Genomic DNA, 27992 nt, shown 5'->3' with positions numbered 1-27992 from the left:
GCCGGCATGCACATTTTGTATACAATCACAATCTATTGAAATGCGCTGATCTTCTTCAAGGCAGAAGTTACTTAGCTAAGCACTTTGATGTTGCAGGCATTCAAAGGTTGCTCAGCCTCACACACGACCGCTGGTAGAAAGTCGTGTCACAAGTGAGCGCAAACCTCAAGACAATGGGACTCTTGCGCCAGTTGGAAAGAAGAAAGAAATATGGCGTGAGTAACAACTTTTCACGTAGCTTTCAAGCGACGGTACTCCAAGAAAAAAAAAGAAGGAGATAACGCAGCAAGCTTCAGGCATCGAGCTTATATAGAACAGAGATCCCCAGTATGCATACACGTATTCCACAAGCGCTTCAGTTTGCTCTGGGGTTTGTATACAGTATCCAGGCACATTCCTCTTTAGTCAGTCACACAATGGCACCTCTAGCAACTAACAGCACTGAACAACGTCGAGTCAGCTCACTATGCACTGTAGTCGTCATCACGTTCAAGAAAGATCGTGACAACTACCAAAAATTAGAAAGGAAGCGTGTGCAAACTCGGGAAGTGCGCAGAAAGCATCTGCATGCACATGCAATGCTCGTGTGCACAGCACATTTCCCCTCCGACAGGCAATGTCCCGCATAGCACGTGGTCGTGCAAAACGATCGAGGGATGTTAGTGTGATAACTATGCTATGTCTCGGGTGCGCTACGTGACAGTGATAGGAGAGAGAGAAAGAGTGTGTGAGAAAGAGAGGGACAGGGATAGGATAGCAAAAAAATGGTCCACAGCTGGCATCTTGTCTTACCTAGCAAGTCACATTTGCAGTATAGCCGGCATGCAAGGCTTAGGTTTTCCCCGTACTTAGCAATCTCTTTCTCTGCAGAGAACAGGGGAGGAGAAATGGCGACGTGAAAAACAGCCCGAAGGCCAACTGGTGAGGAGAAGGGGGGACAGTGCTAGGACAGTGACCGGAAATTGATTTCTCTCATGGCTGCCACGCCTTGGGAGCGTGAGCGAGCTTTCAAAAAAGGAAATGAAAATGCAGAGGAAAAAAAAGCAAAAAAAGCATGTGTGAAACAAAGTGCTTCTGCCTGGTAAGAAGAAGCGAAAGCGTGATATCAAAAAAAAAAGAAAGAAAAACGAGCACATGTCAGCACTTGCCACTCTCGGGAGAAATTCGAACCTCTTGGCTTCCAAGGAGACGAGATAACCTTCTTCGAAAACTAAGGTGCCTTTTGTCTCGCCCGGCCAGCTGCCAACAAAGAGCAACTTATCCGTCTGACAGGACCGTTCTGTCATACCGCTATCACCGACAGCCGGTCTTTACCTTTAGCTAAACTGCTTGCAAAATGGGAAAAAAAGGTAAAGACGAAGGTCCCAGAGCTTACAACTTTTCGCGTAGAGCGGCCGCGTTTTCTTGGGATGAAAGGTGCGTGATAGCAGAAACATTCATGCAAGAAATAAATCTTGAGCCAATGACAAAGTTGAAACAGGAGATTTCATTATTTTTTTTTACCAGCCGCCCTAACGGTTCGATTTCCTTTACGCATGGCAAGTGGATTCGTGCCAGAAAAACCATACAGCACACATCAATGCAGTATACAACAACCAAGCATCAAATAATCAAGACAGCAGCTTTCTCTCTGCCAATGACAGCTTCTCATCTTCATTATAGCAAAGCACACGCAAGTGCTTTTGTCTTGAATTTTTCATTTCCCATGCAGTTCTCTGCAAACACTTTGGTCATTGCTTTTCTTACCAGATCCAACTCAGCAAAATTTTTTAAGTACAAGAAACATGCTCTCAAAAATGTTTATTGAAATTGTCGCAGAATGAATTTTTTGTTGCGAATTGTAGCATTTCTTTGAGCTTACCAGGTTTCTTGAAAATTTGCTAAAAAGACGAGTGGAAGCATCAGTGCTATAACAAAAGCACTTGGTGAAGTTCATGGCATGCAGGAACCATGCTACAAATTGTATGCGAAGTGCCATTTGTGCGAAAGTGCATATTTTGCAAGCTATTTCCCAGTCGTGCCCGCATAGTTAGTGATAAATTTACTATGGACGCAGAAGCATTTGAGATATACTGAGATGTACTGATCTACATAGATATGAAAGAGAATCAGATGTTAAAACACGTGTGTTTGATCGTTCAGTAGAATGCGCTGGCGGGCTAGTTGGTGCGACTAAATAATTACTTTGTTTAGCGCATAACATCGAACACAAGAAAGACGACAGGACAGGTGACTGTCCGACGACGATAGGTCATGTCAGTGTTGAGAGTAGCACCTTGTCCTATCGTCTTTCTCGTTTCCGTTGTTTTGCGCTAAACAAAGTAATTATGGAACGCATGTTTGAATAGACAACATTCTGTTGCTAACAATACACGCTGTAGGGGTGTGCGAATATTCCAGACTTTCTAATAACAAATCAAATAGTGTCCTATTCGATCCTGTAGTCGAATCATATTGTCAGTATTCGTAAATATGAATACATTTAGAATACTTTCCGAGTATTTCAAAACGTCAAATGCGCCAAATAAACATAAAATTGGAGAAAATTTACGGTAAATTTTCTCCAACGTGATCATAGTATAGACATAAGACATGTGAAATTGCGTAATGGAGCAGACTATGTCACCTAGGTAACCATACTTTACAGGCTGTAGAACGATCCTTCACACTCTCTGAAGAATCCTGTGCATGCGATGAAACTACTTGTCTGCTCTGGATGCTCCATTTGTGCTTTTAATGAAGAACGCTTCATAACGTACTATGTAATTAGAGAAACTTGCTAATTTCAAGAATATTGGAATGTTAACATCGCTATATATTAATTGTGATAACGGCTGTTCCTTATTAGAAAACTATTGGAAAATTGTTCCATATTCAATTCGATTCGATTAGCTTCCGGCACCATTCGATTCGTATTCGATTCTATCTCAAAAATCACTATTCGCACACCCCTGCTACGCTGTTCTAAAGGTTCATCATGATGTTATTGTATCTCTCTCTTTCATTTTTTTTGGTATTGCAATCAATTCTCATCCCCATCAAGAAAAACAGTTTGGGCATGCAAGATTTGTGAGCTTTATAATAATGACACCTAATAGGTTAATCTGAACAATGAGTATTTCGCATTTCGCACCTTCATGCAAGGTCGCCAAAAATGCTGCAAGGCGCATCATACAACACTGATTCGCAAAAAGAAAAAAAAACTCAAGTGTGTTAAAGTCTGCACAGAAGGCGATTGTTTGATGGGTCGCCTCTTGAATAACGCAAGACATCCATACTTTGTTTGCGAACAGCGACATAAGCGACATAAGGCTTTCATGCAGTACGACATGTAAAGAGACAGGAAATTGAAAGGCATACGAGTTCATCGCTACCACGAGGTCCAGGCAGAATGCTCGCAGACGTGACAAGTCCGTCATGCGATTTTCACTACTGTGGTGTAACGTTTTGAAACGTAGCAGTGAGTATCAAGCAAATGCTTAGCATAGCGCTTTCGGAGGAGCAAAAAAAAAATATATGATCGCATCGATCGACTCTACAGAAAGCTTAATCACCGAAAATGGCTTCGAGAATTTGGCCGATAAATTAAGTTGCTGACGCAGAGTTAAATATTAGCCCCATCGTTTAGTCAACTGAGCACCAAGGGAGTCTGTCGGCAGGAGGAAAGCTGAACGTGCCGTATTTGGACATTGAGTGGCGGACTTGCTTGCCGTAAATTTGCATGGCAGATAGAGCCGTCCTAAGCGCGGCGCACTTAAGCACTTCCTATGCGCGTAATCCAACCGCACCGTGCATAATCTCTTAAGTGTTTACGTTGCGATTTTAGGAGTGCAGTGTGTGAATCTCCCAGTCAAGCATACAGTTTAAGAATCGCGGAATGACTTGGGAGAGGAAATTAGACTTAAGCGAAACAAGAAACGAGGCAAAGCCTAGGTGCAGTCCGGTCACAGCGAGTGTCACAGCTGGAGGGAACGGTCAGTCACAGCACACATCGCAGGTCACGTGTGATGAAAATGCCGCAAGAAAAGTCTGCTTAGGGGACGCCTGCGCCAAACGCATGAACGTGAAACCAGACGCCTAGTGCAGTCTTGCCACGTGCGACCTTTTTTATTTCTATTTGATTTTCTCAGAAGCGTTTAATAAAACAACATCGCGAGCAATTACATTTGAAGCTAAGTTCAGCAATTAGTTCCGGTCTCGAATGTCGGAAGAACGTAGGCAACGGTGTTTGTGATGTCGCGCAATCGTTTTGTCCTACAAATGACAAGTACGCGGCCTTACAATGAATTAACTAAGCCACGGTTACACACGTGAGACGCTCACGTTTTTTTAATCTCATATTAGAACGTGAGAAAGATGTCACAGAAATCAACGCAAGGCAAAGTCGCCTTGCACGTACTAGTCTAAACTAAATATTCGCAGGAATGGCTGGCAATAGACATACGTACATCTTTCTTCCCACTTCATATGGTTATAGTCTTGTATTAGAACTTAGCTCATGGGTGCTTTTGTTGCTCTTTGAGATTCAACCATATTCTCTGTTTCCTTCGTAGTGTTCCTTCAGCGCAGAGATGCGTCAACTCATAGGTAAGCAGGTGAGTAATCCTATTTAACGTGGAATGCCCAGTACACCCGATTCTGATTCGTTCCTGTGCAATCATTCAATGGGGGTGATATTTGACCGGCAACACCCATCATGTACAAAGTAATTTTGATATACCATGCATGTATTTTTGTTTTCTCACTGCTAAGTTTCGAAAACGCACTGGAGGAAGTACACAGAGGTTAAATTAGGGTGGTATGCTTGGCTAACTAACACTGCGGAGACAATTAGTTCAAGAAAACACCTGTCACGCCACTTTTTACTTGTCACGTCATAATACGCTTTATTGGAACGCCTTGTCGGCGTTCCCTTCAAGTGTCACATACGCTGTACAATCAGCTAACTCTTTGAATGAAAAGGAATGATGCCATTTACCTGAGGTCATTGTAGTTGAATAAGAATTCATCATGTTAGGTGAGTTAAAATAAGGATTTGCACCTGACTAGCACGGTCGCTCTCGCTATTGACCTAACCATGAGACCTACCACTGGAAGAGCGACTGTGAAGTATTGGATGACTGTAAATAGCTAGAAAAAAAAGTAACAATGAAAGGAACCGTTATGGTTTTCTACTACTGGTACGTAGATGGCAGCTTTCCGTTTCATGCAACCACCTGCACCGCGCACATTTTTGCATAACCCTTCTTTTTTTTAGTTAGCGACTCAAAGAGGAGTAAGCGACGAGCAAAGGCCGCTGTCGTACCTGCAGAACAGATGTAGTCGTACTCCAGCTGGATGGCGGCCCCGAATCCGCCCAGCTTCACAGGCGCCGAATTCTCCTTCGTGGCGAGGAGAACGCAGTGAGGCTTGATGTCCCGGTGAATTATGTCGTTCTCGTGACAGTACTGGAGTGCCTCCAGGATTTGCCGCACGTAGTGGCTGCGACAACCCGGTCGAGATGCAGGGAGCGCAGGAGAATGCGGCGGGATGGATAACAAAAATAGGTTGATTTGAGAGCGCGGGAATACCTACTACGTTGTCTCGAGAACGTTACGCAGGGTGACGGGTGACGAATAAAAATTGGGTTACTATGACAACTCATCTCACACGTGTGTTACGCCAACCTCAGTTATGGCCCGTCATAATGTGCTTTCAAAAAGCTTTTGTTTTGTTCTATTTTCTTTGGAAATAAAATATGCACTAGACTAGGTGCTCAAAAGATATTCATCCTGTCTATGATAGGCACTTTAGAGCGGAAACGAACGAACACTGTGATCACACGTGCTCAGCAAACTGAGTGGCTAAGCACATGTGATTACGGCCCGCTTCTTTGTATTGATGTGAAAATTACTGCAACAAGTACAGCTTCCTTGTTACTCTAATTCTCGTGCATCTTACATTAGGATACTGATTTCAGCAGAGATGAATTATGCACTCCGAAACGTACGTCTCTTAGGGTTCTCCCGCCTGCAGTATCAATGCGTCCCGGAAGACTGTTATAATGCAGGGTTGCTCATAAATGATGACTTCTTGCGTCGCTAAGGTGCTGATAGGATAGTGTATTCTCAGCTAATGTATTTTTGAGAATAGAAGTAAGAATATACTGAACACCGCTAAGTCATACACCGATAGGTCACACGCACAAGCTATTTTACTGGCCCAGTCATTCGGAGAAGCGATGGATTTCGGGCTGCTTTGATGAAAAGGACCTCCAGCCTTTTTTTTTACTTTTCGAACCACAGTTCTCACTGGGCCGCGGACTGACCTTTTTTTTTTTCCAGCTTAGCTATAGTCAGTGAGGGAAACAAAATCCTGTACGCGCGAATTAATCTTCGAAGGCAGATTAACAGACCAGGAGGGCCATGGTGAATGTAAAAGCACGGGCTAGCTGGTATGGTACGCTTACATTAATTGCTTACGTCAATAAAACAGTAAAAGGAAAGGCAGCAGCGTACGTACAAAGCGTGCACTAATTTTTCACTTTTCTAGTCTCCCCTCGGATACGTGCTGATTGAGTATAATCATCAAGTTAGCGGCAGTTACTTGACATTCTGTCAACGTACACAATATGATTGTATGGGGAGACGTACGAGCTTATCAACCTACTGCATTGAGCCACGGCAGCAGGTGGTGCTCCACGCTGTGCTATAACGCTCTACAACTGCAATATAGCGTTTGACTAAATGTCATCAGCAGAGCCTCACGAGTACGCGCACCACTGCTGAGAACCACCACTAACGTTATTGTTTTATCGAAAGAGCAACTGAAATGCTTGGTGATGATCGGTGTATGGAGCTGTGAACTCCAGTTTCACGAGGATTTAATGGAAAGCTGGATTGGTGCTGAAGGTGACCACAGGTGCTTGCTGTCTTTAGTTGAGCTTAACGTCAGCACCTTTTTTTCGGCTTATACCGTCCCCTTTTCCTTAACTATTACATACCAGCGGTTTGCACGCATACATCTGACAGATTGTAATGGGATGCGGCATTAGCATATCATGGCCCGCATGTCAATTGGCGTGTACCATATGAGGGTGCTGAATGAGTCATTGGGCCTGCTCGATTATCTGTCCCTGACGGTACCGGACTGTCCGAAAGGCTGCATATGCAACGCTCATTGGCTGAAAGCACCACCTCGGGCAGCCCGAGACTATCCGGAATGAATAATCAAAGAGGCCCAGGGATGGATAAATCATTCAGAACAGCTGCGCTAGGCGATTGACTTTTTTTTTCTTTTCTCGTAATTCAACTTACACTGTCGGCATACTTCACACACGTACATATCAGCGACGCAACAAAAATTTAAAAAAAAGAAACGCGAGTAACTTACCTGGCCACAGCTTCGCTGTACACAAATCCTGCGGTGGCTCTTTTCACAATTTCAAAGCACAAGTCTGCCCCTTCCATACTGGAACAAACAAGAAAGAAAATGTGCCGTGTAAATATCCGTACGTTAAACTTAATATACGCAAGCAAAACACCGAAGATGGAGCTAATGTCATTTAACTACTTTCAAGCATGCAGCTTATCTCACACGCTGTTGGCTCGTGCCACAGCAAAGTAGCTATGACACACAGAGCGAACTTTCCGGGTGAACGCGCTTTCTTGAAAGTTTTGGCTCTCACTCGCACAAATACCTGCAAGTGACAATCATAACTTCTCATATAACGCAGTGGACAGGGATGAAAATTACCTAATTCAAATGACAACTGGTACCGAGTGCCCATACATTACTGAGGTGGTCCCTAAAGTAAGTGAATGGTGTGTGTGTGTGTGTGTGTGTGTGTGTGTGTGTGTGTGTGTGTGTGTGTGTGTGTGTGTGTGTGTGTGTGTGTGTGTGTGTGTGTGGGTGGGTGCGTGCGTGCGTGCGTGCGTGTGTGTGTGTGTGTGTGTGCGTGCGTGCGTGCGTGCGTGCGTGCGTGTGTGTGTGCGTGCGTGCGTGCGTGCGTGTGTGTGTGTGTGTGTGTGTGTGTGCGTGCGTGTGTGTGTGTGTGTGTGCGTGCGTGCGTGTGTGTGTGTGTGTGTGTGTGTGTGCGTGTGTGTGTGTGTGTGTGTGCGTGCGTGTGCGTGCGCGCGTGTGCGTGTGCGTGTGTGGGCGAGTGCGTGTGCGTGTGTGTGTTTTCTTACTTAAAACCTTATAAAAGGTTTTAAGTAAGAAAAACAATAAGAATCAAAATTCTGCGAGTTTCAATGCACACGTGATAGCTCCCTAATCTCCAAAGTTTTAATGTATATCTGTAGTCTAGTGATACTTCCAGTCCTTGTAGTACCAGTATCAGAAAACCTGAAGCACCAAACGATCAAAACACATTTTGTCACTAAGAAAGTTCGCTCGTACAGTTACTGTCACTACATCACAAGCATATAAGTTCGCCCTGAGTCAGGAAGCTTCTTGCCGTGTTCACAAGTTTATTATGCAAGCAGCTGTGCATACTGGACAGGGTGCAATACAAAAATTATAATACGACAAACGCGAACGGTCTACTTACTACTCAAACACCATGTAGAGCATTCCCTCGGAGCTGTACGTTTCTAAAAGTTCAACAATGTGCGGATGTTTGAGCATGTGGCAGATGGTGGCTTCTCGCTTTAAGTCTGTAAATAATGAAGAAACAAAGCAGAAAAATATATGTCAGTCATTTTCACACGGTTCTGCGCAACACCAGTGACAGGATTCACACATCCGACCAAATTCCATGGACCAGCATGACGTGTCGCTCAACGTCACCGCATCACGGCGCCACAGACAACCTTCTAGCGGCGCGATTGGCTACAGCAGAGAGACGTCATGCTCGTCCGCAGCATTCAGGACGTTGTGTGGAAGCTTGAGGAGTTTCTTTTTCAGATATACTACAGTAAAATAATATTGCAAGTGAATCTGATAAAATAATATAACATCCTCCGTCTTCCAGCTTTTACTTAGGGGCTTCGTCAGTTGCACTGAAAATTCGAAGAGCAATTAGGCTTTTTTGCAATTCATACAGGTGCTCACCAAATAAAAAAAAAAGATTATGACGAAGCTGCGGGGCCCTGCCAAGACTGTTAGGCATGCGAGACTACAATACGACAATGATGATCTAGAGAGCCGGAGCTCGCGAAAGTGCAAGCACGCTCTCAGAGAGTTTCGAGATTGGACCAAGCTGTAAATACTATTAGAGGTTGCAGTGGATCAGAACAATTCGCGAGGAACTGCGTATGTGGCCATCACACGCGAACCCCCAACAACAACAAGCCACGCCGTGGTTAAAATTAACTGACGAAATGCTGGAGTCTTGTTGCGTTGCCTTTGGTGTAGTTTGGGCGTTATAGATAAAGCGCTGTCTCATAAGCTAAAAAAGGAAATGTTTGATGACGGTATCTGCAGTCGCGGAGCGCTCTCCGGGTACCAACAGTGTTGGCATCCTATAACTTATAGGATTTCCTAGCGCCATAGTACATCTCTATAGACAAGGAGCGAAGACGTGCCTTCCGTGCCGAGTCCGGGACAGGAGGTGAACTTGGCAACGTCGACGACTTTGACGGCGAACTGCTGGCCCGTCGTCTTGTGAACACAGCGACGCACCACACTGAAGGGACCCCTGCACGGAAGTGGCAAAATTGCGCGCTCGCATCAGTTACGGGACGGTGCACACGTATCACTCGAAATGAAAAAGAAAAGTGGTTAATTAGTGCTTGATTCATTTGGTGATATTGAAAATGCTGTCAACTTTCGTCGCCGGCTTTTCCGCAACGTTTCACTTTCTAATGGATGTACAGAAATTACACCGTCACAATTGGGAAACGAGCGAGAGGACCCACTGGCAGAACGTGCACACGAACACGGAGAATGGTGCACCATTCCGCTGCTGTTGAGCAACGAGGTTAAAAACATACTGCAAAAAGTCTCGGGTCGAACATATTTTATGTGGTGTGGTTCGATGTCGAGTCCAAGAGACCAATTTCGCATGCGGTAGACCCTGGACTGAATTTCGGCATTTGTGTGAGGACACCACGATGCGCGGGAAACCTTGTTTAGCAGCTCTCGCTTTGGTGTTGCCTACGCGAAGCACTTTTTTTTCTGTTTAAAATAAATCACGCGAACTCCGCGTCGTGTTTCTGGACTGCCCCATATATGTCGAGGTAACAACTGCGCATTAATCTTACGCCTCTGGGCAATCATCGTTTCTCACGTGGGACGATACTAGAACTGTGGACAGTTAGCAGCTTTGAAAGGATGGATCTCAGTGAAGTGTAAAAAATTTTCTATAAGTATGAACATATGCTTAAAACACTAAGGGCAATTTGATGCATTCACTCGTCTTAGATGTTAATGTTTCGTCTTTTCCTTTTTTTGTAACCCTTGCATGTGTTAGTGTCTGCATGTGCAAAGGTATCCTTCTCATTATGGCTATTATTCTCCATATTTATTTTTAAAGCAATTGACGTTTTTGCATAGCAGCAAAAAGGGGCTTCCGGAGGTGTGCGGATTCCAACCTCTCTAGTCAGACCCTATCTACCCGCGCCCTGCCTACACAGACATGAAGAGCACATAAGAACATGCATACACATATACAGGCAAAGGCTAACGCTTAGCGTCCTTTTGCTGTTGCCGTAGCAATTTTTGTTTCATTACTGAAGCGTTGCGCCGACGTCAAGTCAAGGATCTCAGGAGTAGTATGGGTAATTTCTGCAAGGCCACCAGACGTGCTGTCGTCGCAACAAAGCCGACTTTACCGTACCGACATGCGAGGCACGGAGCATTGGAAATCGGTGGCGCAAACGCCTTAGGAGTGCGCAGATTATACGTGACAGCAGAAAGGCTTCGCCTCCATTCTCGCATTTTTCAGTCACAGATCCATTAAGCAACAGTTCTACCGTCCAGCTTACGTACAAAACATAGTTTTGTCAACCATGCGTTATGTAAGGGTCCGATGTAACACAATGAAACGCACAGGAAACGCGATTCGTAACCTATTAACAATGAGGACTCGTTGAAACAAACAAAACGCATACACTAGCAAAGTGGTGACGAGCGCCCGTGTAGAAAAAGAATGGAACCGACAAACATGCGTAAAATGTGGATGCGATGTCGGACATGCCAAGCAAGATCGATTGACTTATTCGCGAGGTTTGACGTGCAAGCACAAGATTGCTGCTATGGGACACAGCATAGCTTGAAGTGCTCTGGATTGATTTTGACTTCATAAGGTTTCTTTGCCCGCAAGGAAATCTACGTACGCGAGCGTTCTGGCATTTCTCACCGAGCTAAATGCGGCTACCGCAACCAGGAATCGAATCCACGACCTCGTGCTCATCAGCATGCCGCCATAACCGCTGCGCAACAGCGGCAGGCCGAGCAAGGTTTGTCCTGGGTTGCCTCCAGTTGAGAACAATAGCAAGGATTTAAGGTGGTTTTTGACGGGTCGGACTCTCATAATTGAGAATAACGAAGAAATATTTAATTCAAAAGGACGCTGGATTCGGATCAGAGGAAAGAGGGGCGGGCTCTCAAGATTACGCAATTAATGCGGGTCCCATCGCATGCTGTGGGCGCCTGTAGAAATGCCCTTTACCTCAGTATAGGAAGTCTTGCCTGGCCCCGTATTGGAAGAGCCGCCGTAAGCAGGGTTGACACGTTCAAAGCGCACCACAATATTCGTCTGCTTTGCGTACAGCTTAATAACGCGAGCCCAAAGCTACATTCGCGGTATCCGCCTCTGTACGTAACTGGGGTACGCCATGGTCGTTTAGGGGCTACCACGTTGCGCTGCTAAGCTTAAGGTCGTCTAGGGTTCTAAGCCCGGTCGCAGCGGCTGCGTTCCAACGAGAGCGGAATGCCAAGACGCTCGTGGGCCGTGCATTAAGTGCGCGTCCAAGAAGTCCCAGATGGCCAAATTAATCCCGAGTTTCCCACTACTGCACGCCTCGTAATCGTATCGTAGTATTTGCACTTAAAATTCCAGAACTTATTAATTTTTTTGACTTAATGGGGCCCAACAAGCTGCGTTTACCTGTATGCCACAACAGCGCGTCGAATCCACATCAAGTGGGCTGATTCGAGACCAACACGTAAAAACAAAATGGCGCAACAGAGGGGAGCAGATGGTGACGACCAAGTCGCACGATGTTTAGAACGCTACACAGCAGCTGTGGCGTTGCGCATTCAGATGATGCAACGGGGTTGTCAACGCGTTACTATATCATTTGTAGGGACCTGTCTTGAGACGGAAAAGAGCGAAGGCCGCATTTATTGAAAGCGTCGAAGTGCCCCTCCGCGACAGCCAAGTTTGAAAAGTCCGCGCTTCAAGGCTCGGACGTCTGCCGCGCCGTCTGCCGATGGAACGGAACCATCGACCGCTTAAACCTCCCCATCCGCCCACTAGACGGCGCGACCAGCGCGCTGACATCGATTTTGGCTGCGACCTTGAACACTCCAAAAGAAGCTAGGAAACGAAAATGAAGGAACAGCTTCCCACTCACGCAGCCCCGTTTCCCTAGCGCACACGCCATTTTCTTTCCATTCATGGTCGTTCAAAGCGTTGCTCCTTTTTGTTTCTTATCGAAATGAATAAGAGGAGAGGTTGGCGCCTTTATGGCAGCATTGGCTACTGTTTTTCACTTAGCAAAATAAACAAATGTGCGGAAAAGGGAGAATAGTCACAAAATATGACACTGGGTAGAACACCAGATGAATGAAAACTATACAGTACAACAGCAAATAAATGGCAAAATTTTGTGCACGAGTTCAGCGCACATACGCATGTATAAAGTCAAATATTTGGAATAGCCGAAACACCGAACACAAGTAAATTACACATCGCGCAAAAAAAAAAAAAGACGATTGCCACATAAATCAATTTTGAGCACATTTATATGACTCATTTAGCTTATTAGAATGAACTGAAATTTAATACTTCCCAAAAACGTTTGCCTCTTCGAAAAACATTTTCATAGCAAGGCGTGCTCTTTTCTGAACGCCCTCTGTTGGCCATCGACCAAGTAATTTTTTTGGAGTGAATGGTCGTTTGTCTAAAGGTAAGAAATTCGCTTGCAATACCCTTCGTGGTCAAGAAAAGCTCTTTTCTGAAGGCCCACAGTTGGTTATGGAAGAAGTATATTTTTTTAGACTGAACGGTCTTGTATATAAAGGTAACAAATTTGCTTGCAATACATTTCGTGGTGAATCATATTTGGTGCACTCGCGGAGATGTTGCACATCTTGGTCTGCATAGTCACAAGAACACCGCGGACTGGAGGCACGTTTTATCCGCTCTAAAAATGCGTAGCGTAAATGCAGTACCCAGCTGCAGGCGGTACACCGATGTCTCGAATTTTATGTTTCCTCTCGGATTTGACGGAATTTCATGGATTTATATATGGGTTTCACGGTTTATACATGGGTCAATAAAGTATAATTCAGTGTTCTTAGATTGCTAGTCAAACCGGGTAGTTTTGCTGAGGTAACAGGATATCTGTCTCGGGAGCAGACGGATCACACTGCGCAAAAGAGGAACATTAATTGTCTCTGCTTTATTGTGTTCCTCGTTTCTTTGTGGGGATGTCGCGGTTGCTAGGAGCATTTGCTTCAGTCGGCAGACGCGGGCGTATGGAATACGACGACCTTCTATTTCATGCATAAGAGCAGAGAACTTTAATACTTCCATATACGATGATGATAGTAAAGGCGCTCAGTGCAATCATAGTGCTGTTACAGTAAGACAATGCTCATAATTCTGCAGTATTGATCACAAACATTTTTCACAGTAACAGTTTTTTTGCTCACAATACAGATTATATCCCGAAAGCCCACATTACGAAAAAAAAGTGCGTTTCATTCCTGCATGTGTTTCAGCTAAAGGCAAGAGAGAGAGAGAGAGAAAATGATAAAAGAAAGGCAGGGAGGTTAACCAGGACTGAGCCCGGTTGGCTACCCTACACTGGGGAAAGGGAAAGGGGGACGGAAAGATGAAAAGAAGAGAAAGTCCACAGGAGATATCAGTCGGTCACTCAGTCCGAATCACAGGCGTTCACTCAATCCGGTCGCTTTCAAATATCGCAGCAGCGCTTTTGTGGCCTTTTGTAGCTGCGATATGCGAGGCCATGGTCCCAAGATCTTCTTCAAGGTGAACGGCTTCCCATCTAGCTGATTGAGAGCTGTGCAGAGGTCTTGCCTTTCGTTTTCATAAGATGGGCAGTAGCACAGTAGGTGTTCTATGGTTTCCTCGACACCGCAGGCATTGCACTCGGCGCTATCAGCCATTCCAATCAGAAATGCATAAGCATTTGTGAATGCGACTCCCAAACGTAAGCGGCACAGCACTGTTTCCTCATTTCGCGGAAGACCTGGTAACAGCCGCAGTTGCATAGAGGGATCGAGGGAATGCAAGCGGTGGTGAGTGAATTCAGATGTGTGCCACTTCTCCAATGTCAAAGAGTGCGCTAGCTTGCCTAAGTGTTGGGCTGCATCGGTTCGCGATAAAGGTATTGAAACAAGGGTTGCTCCTTCGTGTGCTTTTAAATGTTTAGTTTTAAATGTACTAAGGCGAAAGCAGACAACTGGTGTTCGGAAAATTGGCGTAGGTTATGTATTATAGTGGGTCGCCATTGGTGAAATGTGACTTTGCGGAGTGAACGCCCCCTCCCCCTCTTTTTCCCACTCTCCTCCTCGGCAGAAATCAGCCTCTCTCCGCGGTACAAAGAACGCTACCACAGTGCCACGAACTTCTCTTCTCGGCCCATATGCTGGTCTCCCACAGGAAGGAGAAACTCGTCGATAAGTGATGCAGGCTTTTGAAATGGTGGAAAACAAGAACGCGGGGCTAAAGCGGCTTTGAACATTGGCTAGTTATATTCTGCCGTTCGCCTGCACAAGCCATCATGAGAAAAAAAAAATGACTCGCCCCTGCGTATTTGGATGTCCAGCGAAGCTGTTGAATACCACTACTACAACTGCTGAGCGGGGGTGGGGGGGGGGGGGGGGGGGGTGTAATGCTTTACTGCTTTAGAGTAATGGTAGTAATGGTAATATATAATAACGGTAGTAATGGGAGAACGGTAACTTTGACAGCACGCCGCCGCCTATAAGGGTGCTGCAACCACAATGACATCGGTTGCTAGGCTGGTGCTTTTATACACGAAAGGCTAAGGACATCACTCCCCCAAGCTACCGTCACCACGGCAGCTTGCGCAACTGTAATCTTTACCGGGAAAAGAAACGCATGCGGAGAGCCCAACGTGATTCGCACTGTTATCGGGAGAGCCTTATCATCAATTATGTGGTTAGGATGCCTGTTTTGTGCTTCTTCTTTATTGAAACATTTGTTGTCCTGTATCGGTTGTATGCGTGATCCCAAAAGGTGTATGCACTGTTGGCTTCACTTTGCTGAGTGCTTGAAGATTCTTGCGTTACGGGAGTACGAGCCACTGCGCCTGGCCTACACTGTTGCTGGGATCGGCTCACATTTTGCTAGCGGACGCGGACACGAAAAATGCCGACCATCGAGAGGCTAACAGCTTCGCTTTAAAAAAAAAAGCAAAAAGTACTGAGCATCTCGACTTCTCTCAGCAGCAAGGCGTGTCGTCTTCTTACGTTCTGGCATTGTGACAATACAACGTCGCACAGATTTCTACCACCACTGCGGTCGGCGACGCCTCAGGAAGTAGGCGGGCATAATAAGTAATTCGTCGCTGTTTCTACTAATGTTGCATGGAATATGCACCCGAGCTGTTTCGATGCTACGGTTACAGGCGAAGATAAGTAATCAAGAAGTGCAGATTTTGGACAGTGATTTGTCGTGACAGAATTGACATGATTGTTTCTTTCTCTCAGAGTGAGTGAGTGAGTGAGTGAGTGAGTGAGTGAGTGAGTGAGTGAGTGAGTGAGTGAGTGAGTGAGTGAGTGAGTGAGTGAGTGAGTGAGTGAGTGAGTGAGTGAGTGAGTGAGTGAGTGAGTGAGTGAGTGAGTGAGTGAGTGAGTGAGTGAGTGAGTGAGTGAGTGAGTGAGTGAGTGAGTGAGTGAGTGAGTGAGTGTTGCTCTACGCAGCAGCAATATCGTGCTACTGCATACAGAGAAAGACAGAAAGAAGGAAAGAAAGAAAGACAGAGCTGAACAAGTTGAACAACTACAGCGGTGTCAACAAAGCCCCAATAAAATTAAAGAAGCATGACAGTCCGGAGAAGAAAAAAAAATATTTTACGAATGCATGCATCAGCCGTTCCAGTAGGACGCCCGGTACACATGGAGGTAGGAAAGAAACTAGGAGGACGCGTTGCGTCACGCCGTCAGCCTTCCCTTCGCTTTTTCTTTCCTAAAAACGTCGCGAGCATCGATTGCGATAGCACATTCGTAGACAGCTCTACAAAGTAAGGCTAGTATTTTTATCGGCCGTATAAACTTGTAAACATTCGCTTACTAACTAAACTGACAAGCATAGTGTCACTCGCGCGCAAGCAGACATGAACACATTTCACTCGATGAACGCGCACACCCGCTGTGAAAACGCTGGAGTGAGTAAGCGCGGCAGCAGCAGCGAGCGAATTCACCTTCGTTCTGCCTCTCGTTTCAAGGCGAACTAAGCAGTGAGAGCACTGTGCACACGAAGCTATCAGCACTGGGCGCACTCTGTCCCTATCGCCGATAGCTTTCAAGAGAGGGCCCGCGCGGCCGCGCAATACGCAGCCGCCGCCGGAGTAGAACGCCCTCCCTCCTCCCTCTCTCGCTGCCTCCCGGTGCCTCGTGCGCGACGGAAGGCGGCACGCCTCCTACCCGCTTTGCTTCCTTGCTTGCGCGAGATCGAGCCACCATTGTGGGCTCAGCCTCGCACGCTTGCACTCGCACACACAGCATACGGCGACGACCTTAGCGCCCTTGAACTTTACGGGACATCACGGCGACGACGACAACAGCAGAAATGCGCAATAAAGACTGCCCAAAGCGTGACTCCGCTCTCGGCGTAGTGGGCCCAGTATGGGTGCTTGTAGGGGTGCTTTGTACGGGTGCTTTGCTAACAGCTCTGTGCACAATTTTTCCCCGATATACTTTTGCAACTTCGGTCTCTAATTGCAATGCATGCATTTACTGTCTTCATTGCAATGTATCCTGTGAGCGCGGCAGCCGTACGTTGCTTTCGCACATGTTCTCTTCATGATAGTTCATGCGCTGAGCTCGGGCAGCGCGGTGGTGGGAGACAGCAAAAGTTGTCGTGATATGATAACGCGTTGGGCCGACGTTTTTTTTTTACTTCACTTGTATCCTATGATACTGCCTTCTAGCTATATGCTTCCTCCATGCCAGTACACAACCTACATAAGCTACACCCATATGTTGTTATTGTTCTTGCCTCAAAACATTAACCTCGTACGCACGAGGATAATTCACCACACTGGTAGCAATGAAAACTGCACCCAACGAAAAATAAGGCTTGCTAAAAAGCAAACAATCTAAAAATAAAACATCAGGCAACGTTCAATTGTGTCTGACTATTTAGAGCTAGTGCAACAGCCATAAGCTTGTCGTTCTGATTTTTCCGATACACAGCAGAAAACACGGTGTAGTGCACACAAAGGCGCCTTTCACCACGGCTAAGAGGGGGTTTTTCACATGGTACGCGACGGGAGGCTGACGACATGGAGCCGTTGAATCCGCAGCACCTCCTACGCTTGATGAACTTTCAGAGATTGAAGTTAGGTAGAAAAGGGCTTCGTAGACAGACAAACAGACAAATAACTTTACTGACAAGGTTCTGGAAAAAAAAACTAAGTGCTTTATTAAGAATAAGCGATCGTTGGCGCTGGAGAGGAACTATTTTAGACGTGACGGTGCACCTCTGAAACGGCTACCCGCAGTGCGATGCGATACTGAACCGTAACAAGTTCTACTTATAAAGCACGAATTATACAGTCTGCTTTGGTGTAAGGAGGCGGTTCGGGACACGTTCCCCCTTGGTTCTTTTTGTCTCTTCGTCCTTCGGAGTACATGAGCGGCGGATTGCACACTACTGCACGTATGGCTGTGATATGGCTGTGCACCGCGTGGGACGCCTTTAGCCACGGACAAAAAATCATAGGCTTCTTTCGGCCTCTGCACACCGGCAGTGCTGCACTCTAGCCGCATGGCGAAAAGCAGGGCAAGAAATACGTGCCGTTCGCCAGTAGGCTCGGATTAGTGGATGGCACACACATTCGCTACAGCAGACACCCACGTGTACTTCCTCGCACGCACTCAGTTATTTGCCGGTCGTAAAAAAAAAAAAAAGAAGGAAGAAACCGGGTAGGAGAGCCACTTGGCAAGACGACATGTTTGCCCGGCCCCAATTCGAAGGCGGCACCAGAGGCGATGAGAGAGCGAAAGAAACCCACTCCCTCCGAGCTCACTGTTTGCACCGAGTACTCTGTCGCAAATCGCTGAACCACGGCCAGCTACGGAGAGCAAGCGGCGACGTGCTTCTCGCGAAGAGGAGAACCACTCAGACATCGCACTGCTTAACTCTATTGGGCTTGCCGAATCTCGCTCGCGCGAACGCGCTCCCACACGGCGACCACATTCTGAGTACCCGGTTCTGGGACATTCGTGAGAAGTACCGGGGCTGTATGCACCCCTTCTTGAGAGAAGGTCCTTCTTGGGCTGTCGCTTCATCGGTTCGTCGCGCGGCCACCGTCCTACCCTTAACGGTAGGCGCCGAATCCCCTACGTGCCACTGCCTCATCGCCCATTTTGCGCAAGAAAGGAGAACTGAGCTTTACGCTGCGGCCTTTTCAGGCGACAGTGCATACGGACTTCGAATGGCATTCGGATGAAAACGCGGATTTTTTAAATAAAATGGAAAAAATATGTATTTAAAGAGGAAAAATGAGACCACTCTGCAACACAAAACCTTGTTGTTGTTGTTGTTGTTGTTTTTCCCACCCGCATTGTTTTCTTCTTTTCAAAAATAATATCCAAGTGTTTGATTCAATGGGGCCTGAAAAACTCAGCGTTTGAAACGAACATTTCAACAGGAACATACAGCCCGAACAAGGGTGATTCAAGCGAGAAGTACACAATATTACAAAAGGGAGAGAAGGAATAAAATTTATGTGTGCGCAGCAGATTTGAGACCTAGGTCTGTCTGCCTAGATGACGGCCTCGAGCCCTTGGGCCCTGGCGGCATCTTCGGCCTGCTGGATTGCGTTGAGTTGGTCGTTCGGTGCGCAGCTGAGCAACGCGGTCTCCCACTGCTCTCTGGTCTTGTTTAGTTTTTTCTGTGTGGGTGTCCGAGGACAAGCCAAAACCATGTGTTGTAGGTCCGCCCTTTCTTGACAGAATCTACACCTATCCATTTAAAGGTCCGGGTAGTAGCGGTGGTTCGGGTTTGGATATTTATCTGTTTGTAAGAGGCGCCATGCCGTCGCTTGCCGTCTACTCAGCGAGGAGTGTGCCGCGGGGAAATGGGCCGTTCCCAATTTATAATGTTTGGTGATCTCGTTAAAGCTGGTCATCCGGTCTCTCTCCGTTCCCGGTATTTGTTGCATGTCACCTGCTCAGCCCATCAGTTCTCGAGCCAGGTTGTGAGCTATTTCGTTCCCGGGAAGAGAGGCGTGTGCAGGTGCCCATATAATGTGAATGTCACGATCTTCGCGGAAGTTGTTCAAAATTCTCAGCGCTTCAGGCGAGATTCTTCCTTTTGCATAGTTCTTGACGGCTGTATTGGAGTTGCTTACTACGATGCTCGCTTCCGTGGAGGCTATTGCCAGTGGTAAGGCAGCCTCCTCCGCCACCTCCACCTTCCCTGTTTTTACTGTGCCACTAGCTCTGCAGTCACCCTCTAGACTCACACCAACTATCGACATACTCTGTCTATTTGCGTACTTCGGCACGTCCACATAGACCCCTTCCCTGGCATCACGGAATCTTTTGTGGAGAGCTCTTGCACTTGTGTTTCTTCGATTTTGGTGAAACTCCGGGTGCGTGTTTCTGGGGATTGGGGGTATCGATAGATATTCCCTCGGATGTCTCTCCACAATCCGTGCTGTGCTTCGTAGGTGATTCTGATGTCACCTAAGATGTGCCTCCCCGTCAAACTCTGTGTAAGCCTTTCATACTGCGCTACTCTCTGGGCCTCAATTAGTACCTCAAATTTTTTCCATGTCTGCAGTGCCTCCTCCACCTCTTTGTCAAAAACCAAAAGCAATGCCCTCCTTGACCGGTCCGAACAAACGAAAATCACGGGGCATGATTTCTCCCCAATCAGTGGTTGGGAAAGTTGCCGAAAAGACTGGTAAGTTGCAAAAGTATAACGAGGTGTGCAGCCGTCAATCGTTGTCATGTCGCACCAGAGAACCTCTTTTCACCAGACACAGGCCCATTACCTTAACCACAAGGTAGATATAGTTGTTGACAAGACGCCCGCATACATCCCTATTGTGAGCGTTCTCACCAAGCGTAATGATGCGCTGTCTGCAATTTTACTCGAAGGCAGTAGAAGCGAAGAGGCGCACACGCTATAAGGGATATAAGGGAACAAACCGATCATTTGACAGTCGTTGAACATTGCCTCTGTTTACTACACAACTAAACCATATTATGCGGAGGCCCCTCACCGCGACCGATGCGGAATAATTTGCGTTAGCTGGTTGCCACAAGCTTTATGAGCCTCGTAGCGGATATCAAACTGTAGTACCTGTCGCGAGCGCACACAACTGCTCGGTAGGAACGCTAGTCGTTGTGCGGACATCGCCCGCGTGAGCAGCGGAAGGCGCCCTGGCTCCGCAGCAGAGCCAATTGAGGGCAGCGTCGACAGTGCCACCCACTCGGTTTCAACGCTTTAGAGCGCAGTTCTTTTAGGCGGCCGTTCCTGCGTTTAGCGTCGGCCTCATGCCTCGGCGGCGTAACCGAGCGAACGAGAACAGCAAACGATGAAAGGGAACGCGGAGCGCAGCGGGAAAGAAGAGCGCGCGAGGGGGAAGGTGGAGGAGGACGCTACAGTGAGAGCATGAGGCGGAGAAGGAGCTGAGCGGAGACGGCATGCGCATGCGCCAAGTTGCTGGCGGCCACTGCCGCCGCAGCCGCGTTGGCGACCTCCTCTGCGCTCCAAGGGAGGTGCCAGCGTAGCGTGAGGTGGGGAGTGCTACTCTCGTGCGCGGCGTCGTCAATATCCGGTATCAGCGTGTTTGACGGGGATCCCTGCTACCGCAAGGGGCGATGGCAAGCGACTACGAGTGAGGGACGATGTGACGCACCCTTCGGTGCTGTCGCCGCTGACACTGGTGGCATGATTTCCCCGCGACGAAAGGCCGCTCTCGTCGTTGGTGGTACGACAGCGTGAGAAGAAGAGCGTAGTGCCGCGCAAGACCGGCGACGACGGCTACGATATGGCGCCAGAGAAACGCGCATCGCCTCTATGGAAACGAAGCGCGCTACACGCAGCGTTCTCTTCCTATTATAAGCTGCTTACCTATAGAATCATTATATAAGACATTGGCATGGGAAATGAAAACACGTATAGAGCTGCGCTCAAATTTCGCATTAGGGAGTATTGTAATCGTCGGTGAATTTTTTTATTCCGATGGCAATTATATGGACAATCCAAGCTAATTTTACCGTCGTCGTCGCCATCACCATGAGGTTCCCTATATATTTATGTATATTTATGCTATATGCTACGCCATGCTATGTGACTTGCGGTAGATGCAGGTTATATTGCCACACCATTATGTCACTAAAGTTGCTCATACCAGGTCTTAAACTCTTGGCAAAATTATTTCTTAGAAGTTCCAGAATGGCAAACTGCAAAAAAATGTAATGAAGCAGATCACTGAAAGCGCATGCCTTTTATCTTAAATTTTCTCAGACTCAAATGTCAAAAGTGCGAAACAATAACAGAGTTCAAAGCTGAAAATGGTGTAGTTTTATTGACGCGCCTGCGTCAACCCTGCAGGATCGGCGAGGGGAAAAGGTTCGAAACATACCTGATACGGAAAAGCGGTGATAAAGTCGCTAAAAAGACGTTGGTTTTAATTAATAAACATAAATGAAATAGTCCCACGGCAAGATCGAAACAGAGGGCCCCTAGCACAATTTATTTTCGCTTAGTTTGCGTTTAATTCAATTAATACTGCCACTACAGCTACGATTCTGAGATTTCATGTAATATTCCCGTTGCTATCACGTTGATTGCTTCACCCTTATGGTCATAAAACGGTGATATTTTTTTTGCAGCCAAACGCACGGAACTTTCTAGAAGCGTTGTAACCTTCCGTCGCTGTCGATACTACGACTGCGCGACGACGACGGCGGCCCCAACGGTGACGGATGAAGTGTGCTTTGAGTGTCCACATAACTGCTATCGTGATGTTGAAGTGACTAATCATTTAAGCCGTGTAACCCTATGGCTCAGAAATGTCAAACGCGCGCCGCAATTTTTCTTCTCCTGTAAAGCGTGCACCGTTACTACACAATGCTCCTTGAGGGAAAGCAAAAAGGTTGTGCGCAGGGGTTTTTAACCCGACAGCGTTAACGGCCCATGTGGCAAAAAAAAAAAAAGAAATACGATGTCGGATTCGGACGGCACTTGGCGAAAAATGATTCTGAACCCAGAATCTCCGCGTGGCCCAGAGACGTTACTGAAATAATTGAATTCCTCAAAGGAGCATGCGTCGGAAAAATCGTAAAATACAACCTAAACACAACCTACAGACAGGATAGCATCGGATTGTAATTTGAAAATGCCAGGAAACATAATTCCGTTACGCAAAAGCTCAAACGAGAATCCCCTTTCCAGCATTTCTACCAATCATAGAGTAGCTATGTATACCGAGATGTGCGCGCGTCGGCGCGCGCAAATCTTGGAGGCCATAAAGCGGCGCGCCCGGTTTCCTGCAAACACCTGTAGATGGCGGTCGCCTCCGCCGCATCGGGGCTCATGCAAGAGGCAGCGTTTTTACTAGAAAGCTCGCCTTCGTGCAAAGCGTTCGCCGCCAGCGTTTCCCAGTAAACATTGCGGTTACAAAAGCTGCAGTTGCCGGGAAGCATGAGAAGTAATCAGAGATTTTGGAATGCTCTGGCTTTCCACTCTTAGAGGCGAAGCTTAAGCGTCCTCCCAATTTTTTTGAAAAGGAATTGATTCCATGTTTCCTGCCATAATGGAAACATGCTAGCAATACAGAAACGTAAAACCTAGAAGTAAAGGCTCAATCACTGTCACTACAGAAACAGATGTGACTAGCCACGCAAAGAAATATCATGTTTATGAAAAGAGAATGCTTAAAAGGAAAAATAGAGAACAGAAAACGACGTGCCCCAAAATTTGCTGAAAAACCAGAAATAAAACATTACACATCCGTCATGGAAAAGTAGAATTAAATAAGGCAAAAAACAGGAAATGTAGGTAGGTCAAGACGAACAACACGTTTTCTACCCTGCACAGTGAATACGGCACAGGTGGATAACAGGTCCCTAAAGTCCCAAGGGATGATAACAGTGCTCCCCATGAACAAATCTCCAACAGCGGCAAACGCAGCTGATCAAGTAATGGCATGAAGAAAAAAATGAAGCTAAAGAGCTTGACGCAACAACTAGAGGCAAAAGAAGAGAGAACAGATGTCTAAGAGGGCACTGCAGGAAGCACTTTAATGGGCGTCATATGACAGCGACGAAGGCAGCGTGATATCCAGATATGCTAAAATGAAATATAAAAGAAAACAGAACTCGGAAGCAAAAATGTTTTAATGAACACGCATGTTAGACGCTCCTGGCCAAGTCATTTCTTGTCTTGTACAGCAATGTTCCAATGATATTATTATTATTATTATTATTATTATTATTATTATTATTATTATTATTATTATTATTATTATTATTATTATTATTATTAACAAATGTAAGCGTTAACACAAAAAGATTTGACCACAGGCTGCCGCTGCTTTCGGAAGCGGCACCAAGAACAAAAAAAAAACGCGCTGCGATATCGGGCGTTCGGCAGCAAGTTACACTCCTGCAACACGTGAAGGCGAAAGCCTGCTGCACACTTGGTAATGCATTAACTGATAGGGTCGGAGGGTTCAGACTTCTTGCAAGACATAACGAGCCGCAGTGTGAAGCAAACGTGTGGCAAGCCGACGTAAACGTGCGGCAAGCTGTTGTCTGCGAGCTTCGGCCTCCTCTCTACGTTGCCGTCTCGCATTGTCGCGTTACTGCTTTCGCAGTTCGGCTTCTTCCGCTCGTTTTCGCCACTTAGCTGCGGCTTCGAGCACTCGTGTAGGGGGGTCAAACTCGCGCCGACGACGTTTACCTTCCGACCAAACGTTGCATACTCTCAGCAAGGGAAAGCAGCAATCATGGCCGAACGGCCTGCTGCCACAGCTTCGCAAGTCGCGCCTCGTTTCTCGCTCAGCAAGCATCCTCGGCCGCAGCGTACTTCCCAGGGGGTATGCGACGCTTTATTGATGGTTCGGATGCTTGTTTCGACCTTGTTCTTTATTGAAACGCGTGCTCTTTTGTGTGTTGTGTGAGTGATTTCATTGAATGTATGCCCTGCTCGCTTAACTTTACTGAGCGCTTGTAGTCTCTGCCTTAATGGGGTATGAGACATTGCATTTTTTGCTTGCTCACGTGGGTATGAGCCATTGCAGCTTTGCACGTCTCACTACCCCCATTTCTCTCTTTCTATTCCCCTTCTCCCTTCCCGCAGTGCAAGGTAGCCGACCGGACTCTTGACAGGTTAACATCCCTGCCTTACTTTTTTTTTCTCTCTCTCTCTCTCTCTCACCTTTGCTTCCTTACGGCGATATGAGCCATTGCTGACGATGATATTTTTGTGCCACTCGACTAGAAGCCGCGTTTTTTAGGTATGAGTCATTGCAGCGAGCCACTTAAGGCTTTCGCCTCAAAAAAAGAAACGAAAAAAAAAACGCAAGCCGGTGACTTCTTGCTATCGCACAGTGCGAACTCTCTGTAGACGCGTTCAGCACAGTTCAACGTATAGTCAGTGGTTCGAATGCAAACCAAGACACTTTCATTGCAGACCTAAGCACATCTCAAGCCGCCATGTCGCTCGAATCTCGCAGAAACCTGGCAGTCGATTCAATGACGCTAAGTGTCCGCAATATGAGCAAATTAATGCTCTCGAACTGCATCAAGGCGCTGGTTGACGCAGTCGGCAAACACGTGTCACGTGAGTGCTTGCTTCTGCCGCGACCACCTCAGACAAAATTGGCGAACGCAGCTTAGACGACGAAAACAGACCGAAGTCGAGCAAGAGATAAAACCAAGAGACACGATATGCTTAGCAATTATTAATTGCCTCCCACAGCTAAGCTCCCTCTTCTACTCTTCCAAGCAACTCCGACGAGTATGCTCTAACGAGGGGCTTAAGCGACGAAGCCTGTGCCGAGGTCAGCAGGGAGAATCTCCGAAGAGTAAGGTTAAGCGACGATTACCATATTCGACCCGCCGTAGCCAGCTTCTGTTCTAAGAGTACAGAGGTTCTGCCGCCGTATTTTTAGGCCCGCACCCATCCTTTGAGCAGTACAGGTCGGCGCTCTCTTATGCAAATTTTGGCAGCCTTTTTATCGAGCCGCTACTCAAACAAGTTCACTCTCGTCTCGACTTTCTTTTTTTTTACTAGTATTTTCGTGTTCTTTTGTAGTGTGGACAACGCTGCTTTCCCAACAAAGGAATCTTATACACTCGACCCTAGTTCATCGTTAGCTTTATCGAGTGCGTACTGTGTCTTGAGACGTGAACTTTTTTTTGAACGCTCCAGCGTTGGCATATTTACAAACGTACACACGCTTAGCAAACTCATTCGGCATGATAAAATTAAGAAACACATTTTGCGCATTTCTGTCGCAACCACGCAATGTTTCGTTTTCTTTTTCTAGCGTTTACCCTATCACCATTTGTTAACTCATATCATTTGCCAACTTCACCTACAGTACCAAGGATCACTATCAGCAGTGTCTCAGTGGTGAAAGCGTTACGCTGTTCAGCACGATGTCACGTGTTCGATGCCAAGCCGCCATATGTAAATTTATATTGAGGACAAGCTTAGAAAACTCAAGTGGTCATAAGTTTATCTAATATATCGCACAACGCAGCTGTTGCTTCGATACGTTTAAACATCAGTACTAAGTCAATGAGTATAATGCGCATAAAGAAATGAGGTGTTAAACAAATGAGGTAGTGTTGCAGTAAGCAGTGTTCTTAGATGGAACAAGCACTTCTTGTTTCTCTATCGATTCTATTCATTCACGGTACCGGCAATATGTTGAGAAATAAAACGGAACTCCAGAACAGCTAAAATTATAAATTAGCACATCATTTAGTCCTGGTCTTGCAGCACTTAGGAAACATTAAATTAATTAAATTAAATTAAATTAAATTAAATTAAATTAAATTAAATTAAATTATGATGTTTTACGTGCCGTAACCACGATCTGACTATGAGGCATGCCGTAGTGGGGGACTCCCGAAATGTGGACCACCTGAGGTTCTTTAATGTGCTCCCAAATATAAGTACACTGGTTAAGAAAAATTGCCTAGTGGCTACGAACACACACACAGAAAAAGACCTACCTGGCAACACAGGAAGGACTGTGTTGGTCAAATATATGTAGGGTGTATTTGATGGCAATAATGAGCGGATTTAAAGACTAAACGATCGTGACAAAAGATAAGAAATGTAGAAATAAGGAAAGAAATAATCTACCAATGAAGGAAATAAATATAAGTATAAGAAACAATGACATTTCATAAAAGGTGCCTCGCTAAGTTAAGTGCACGTTTGACGCCAGACAAGGACTTCTAATTTTTCTTGCCTAACGGTATGCAGAAAACGTAAGACGATCCTTTTTCTTTTTCGCAACGCAGAGCGATTAGTAGACCATGCCAAGAGCTTTCGTACGCGTCGTTCCTACACTGTTTTCGTACACTGTTACCGCGAAGAGAGCTTCAGCACTCGCACTTGAGTCTTCGTCCCACATGGTGGAAGAGTTTTCCAGCGCTCTTTTTCTTGCACGCTTGCTAAGCTCCGCATTAGCATTTGCATTGGCACGTGAAAAGAAAGTTACCAGGCACTCTTGGAAAACGCTAGCTTTCTTTTTTTCCTTTCATATAGAATTGCCTTTTTACTTTGTTTTCTTTCGACGACGACGCGTGGTAGTGCTAATGCCATCGAAACGTATGAGCGCAGCAACGAGCGCATCGAGTGTCACATTTCGCATGAATATTGACAGGCTTTAAGGGGCAGGAACGACGGAGGGTAAAGCTCGAATGGAAGCGCTCTACGGTAGAAGGAACACTTATATAAGCGTTTCAGAGACCTGCTTCTACCAGGCTTCTAACGTTTCCTTGACATCGTTGCAGCAACGCTCCGCGTTATGCTTTTGTCGATTTCTGGACTCATTTTTTTTTCTTGGCGTTTCGAGCCGATGTGCAGGAATTGCTGCATCCTTCGGCCTGAGGCCTGCATCCTTCGGCCTGGCGAGCTGTCAGCTCGCCATGATTTAAAAAATAACAAAAGGAAAGAACGCAGAGGCGCGGGGCCTTAACAAGGAACAAATAAAGTTGGGGAAAAAGCCAAAAACAATACGTTGTATTATTATTATTATTATTATTATTATTATTATTATTATTATTATTATTATTATTATTATTATTATTATTATTATTATTATTATTATTGCAACTGCCAACGGAAGGGACACAACACCTGCCAGCACTTCAGGAAGGAAACTACAGAATCAAAGAAATATAACGTAGGAAAACGAAAACGACAAAGGAAAAGAAATAGAAGATACCGGACGTAGGTGCTCATGCACATTGAATTGAAAAGGAAATGCTGACCGCCCAGACACGCACGTGTGTTCGCATATGCACAGGCAGGAAAGAATGCGGACCGAAATGAAATGCGAACTTCAAAGTGTGGAGAGCGAGAGAGAGAGAGAGAGAGAGAGAGAGAGAGAGATGGCGAGTGCACCGCGACTGAACGCGGCTGA

General features: G+C 46.2%; 1 protein-coding gene across 5 annotated transcripts in view; it reads right to left on the bottom strand.

Moving 5' to 3' along the window:
• Positions 1-27992, bottom strand: part of CASK (peripheral plasma membrane protein CASK) — an 815631-nt gene that overhangs the window by 509946 nt on the left and 277693 nt on the right. For 3 of the 5 annotated variants that reach the window (XM_070532311.1, XM_070532313.1, XM_070532312.1), the window contains exons 2-6: positions 9507-9619; positions 8531-8636; positions 7372-7449; positions 5306-5481; positions 793-864 (exon numbers count right to left, since the gene is read on the bottom strand). In XM_070532311.1, the coding sequence (XP_070388412.1) occupies positions 793-864; positions 5306-5481; positions 7372-7449; positions 8531-8636; positions 9507-9619 (545 nt within the window). The remainder of the gene's footprint in view (positions 1-792; positions 865-5305; positions 5482-7371; positions 7450-8530; positions 8637-9506; positions 9620-27992) is intronic. The other 2 variants (XM_070532314.1, XM_070532315.1) reach the window with 1 other exon arrangement.

Source organism: Dermacentor albipictus, chromosome 1 (assembly GCF_038994185.2).
Source record: "Dermacentor albipictus isolate Rhodes 1998 colony chromosome 1, USDA_Dalb.pri_finalv2, whole genome shotgun sequence".
NCBI lineage: Eukaryota > Metazoa > Arthropoda > Arachnida > Ixodida > Ixodidae > Dermacentor > Dermacentor albipictus.
Note: the sequence above shows the minus strand (reverse complement) of the source record. Positions and strands in the feature narration are given on the sequence as shown.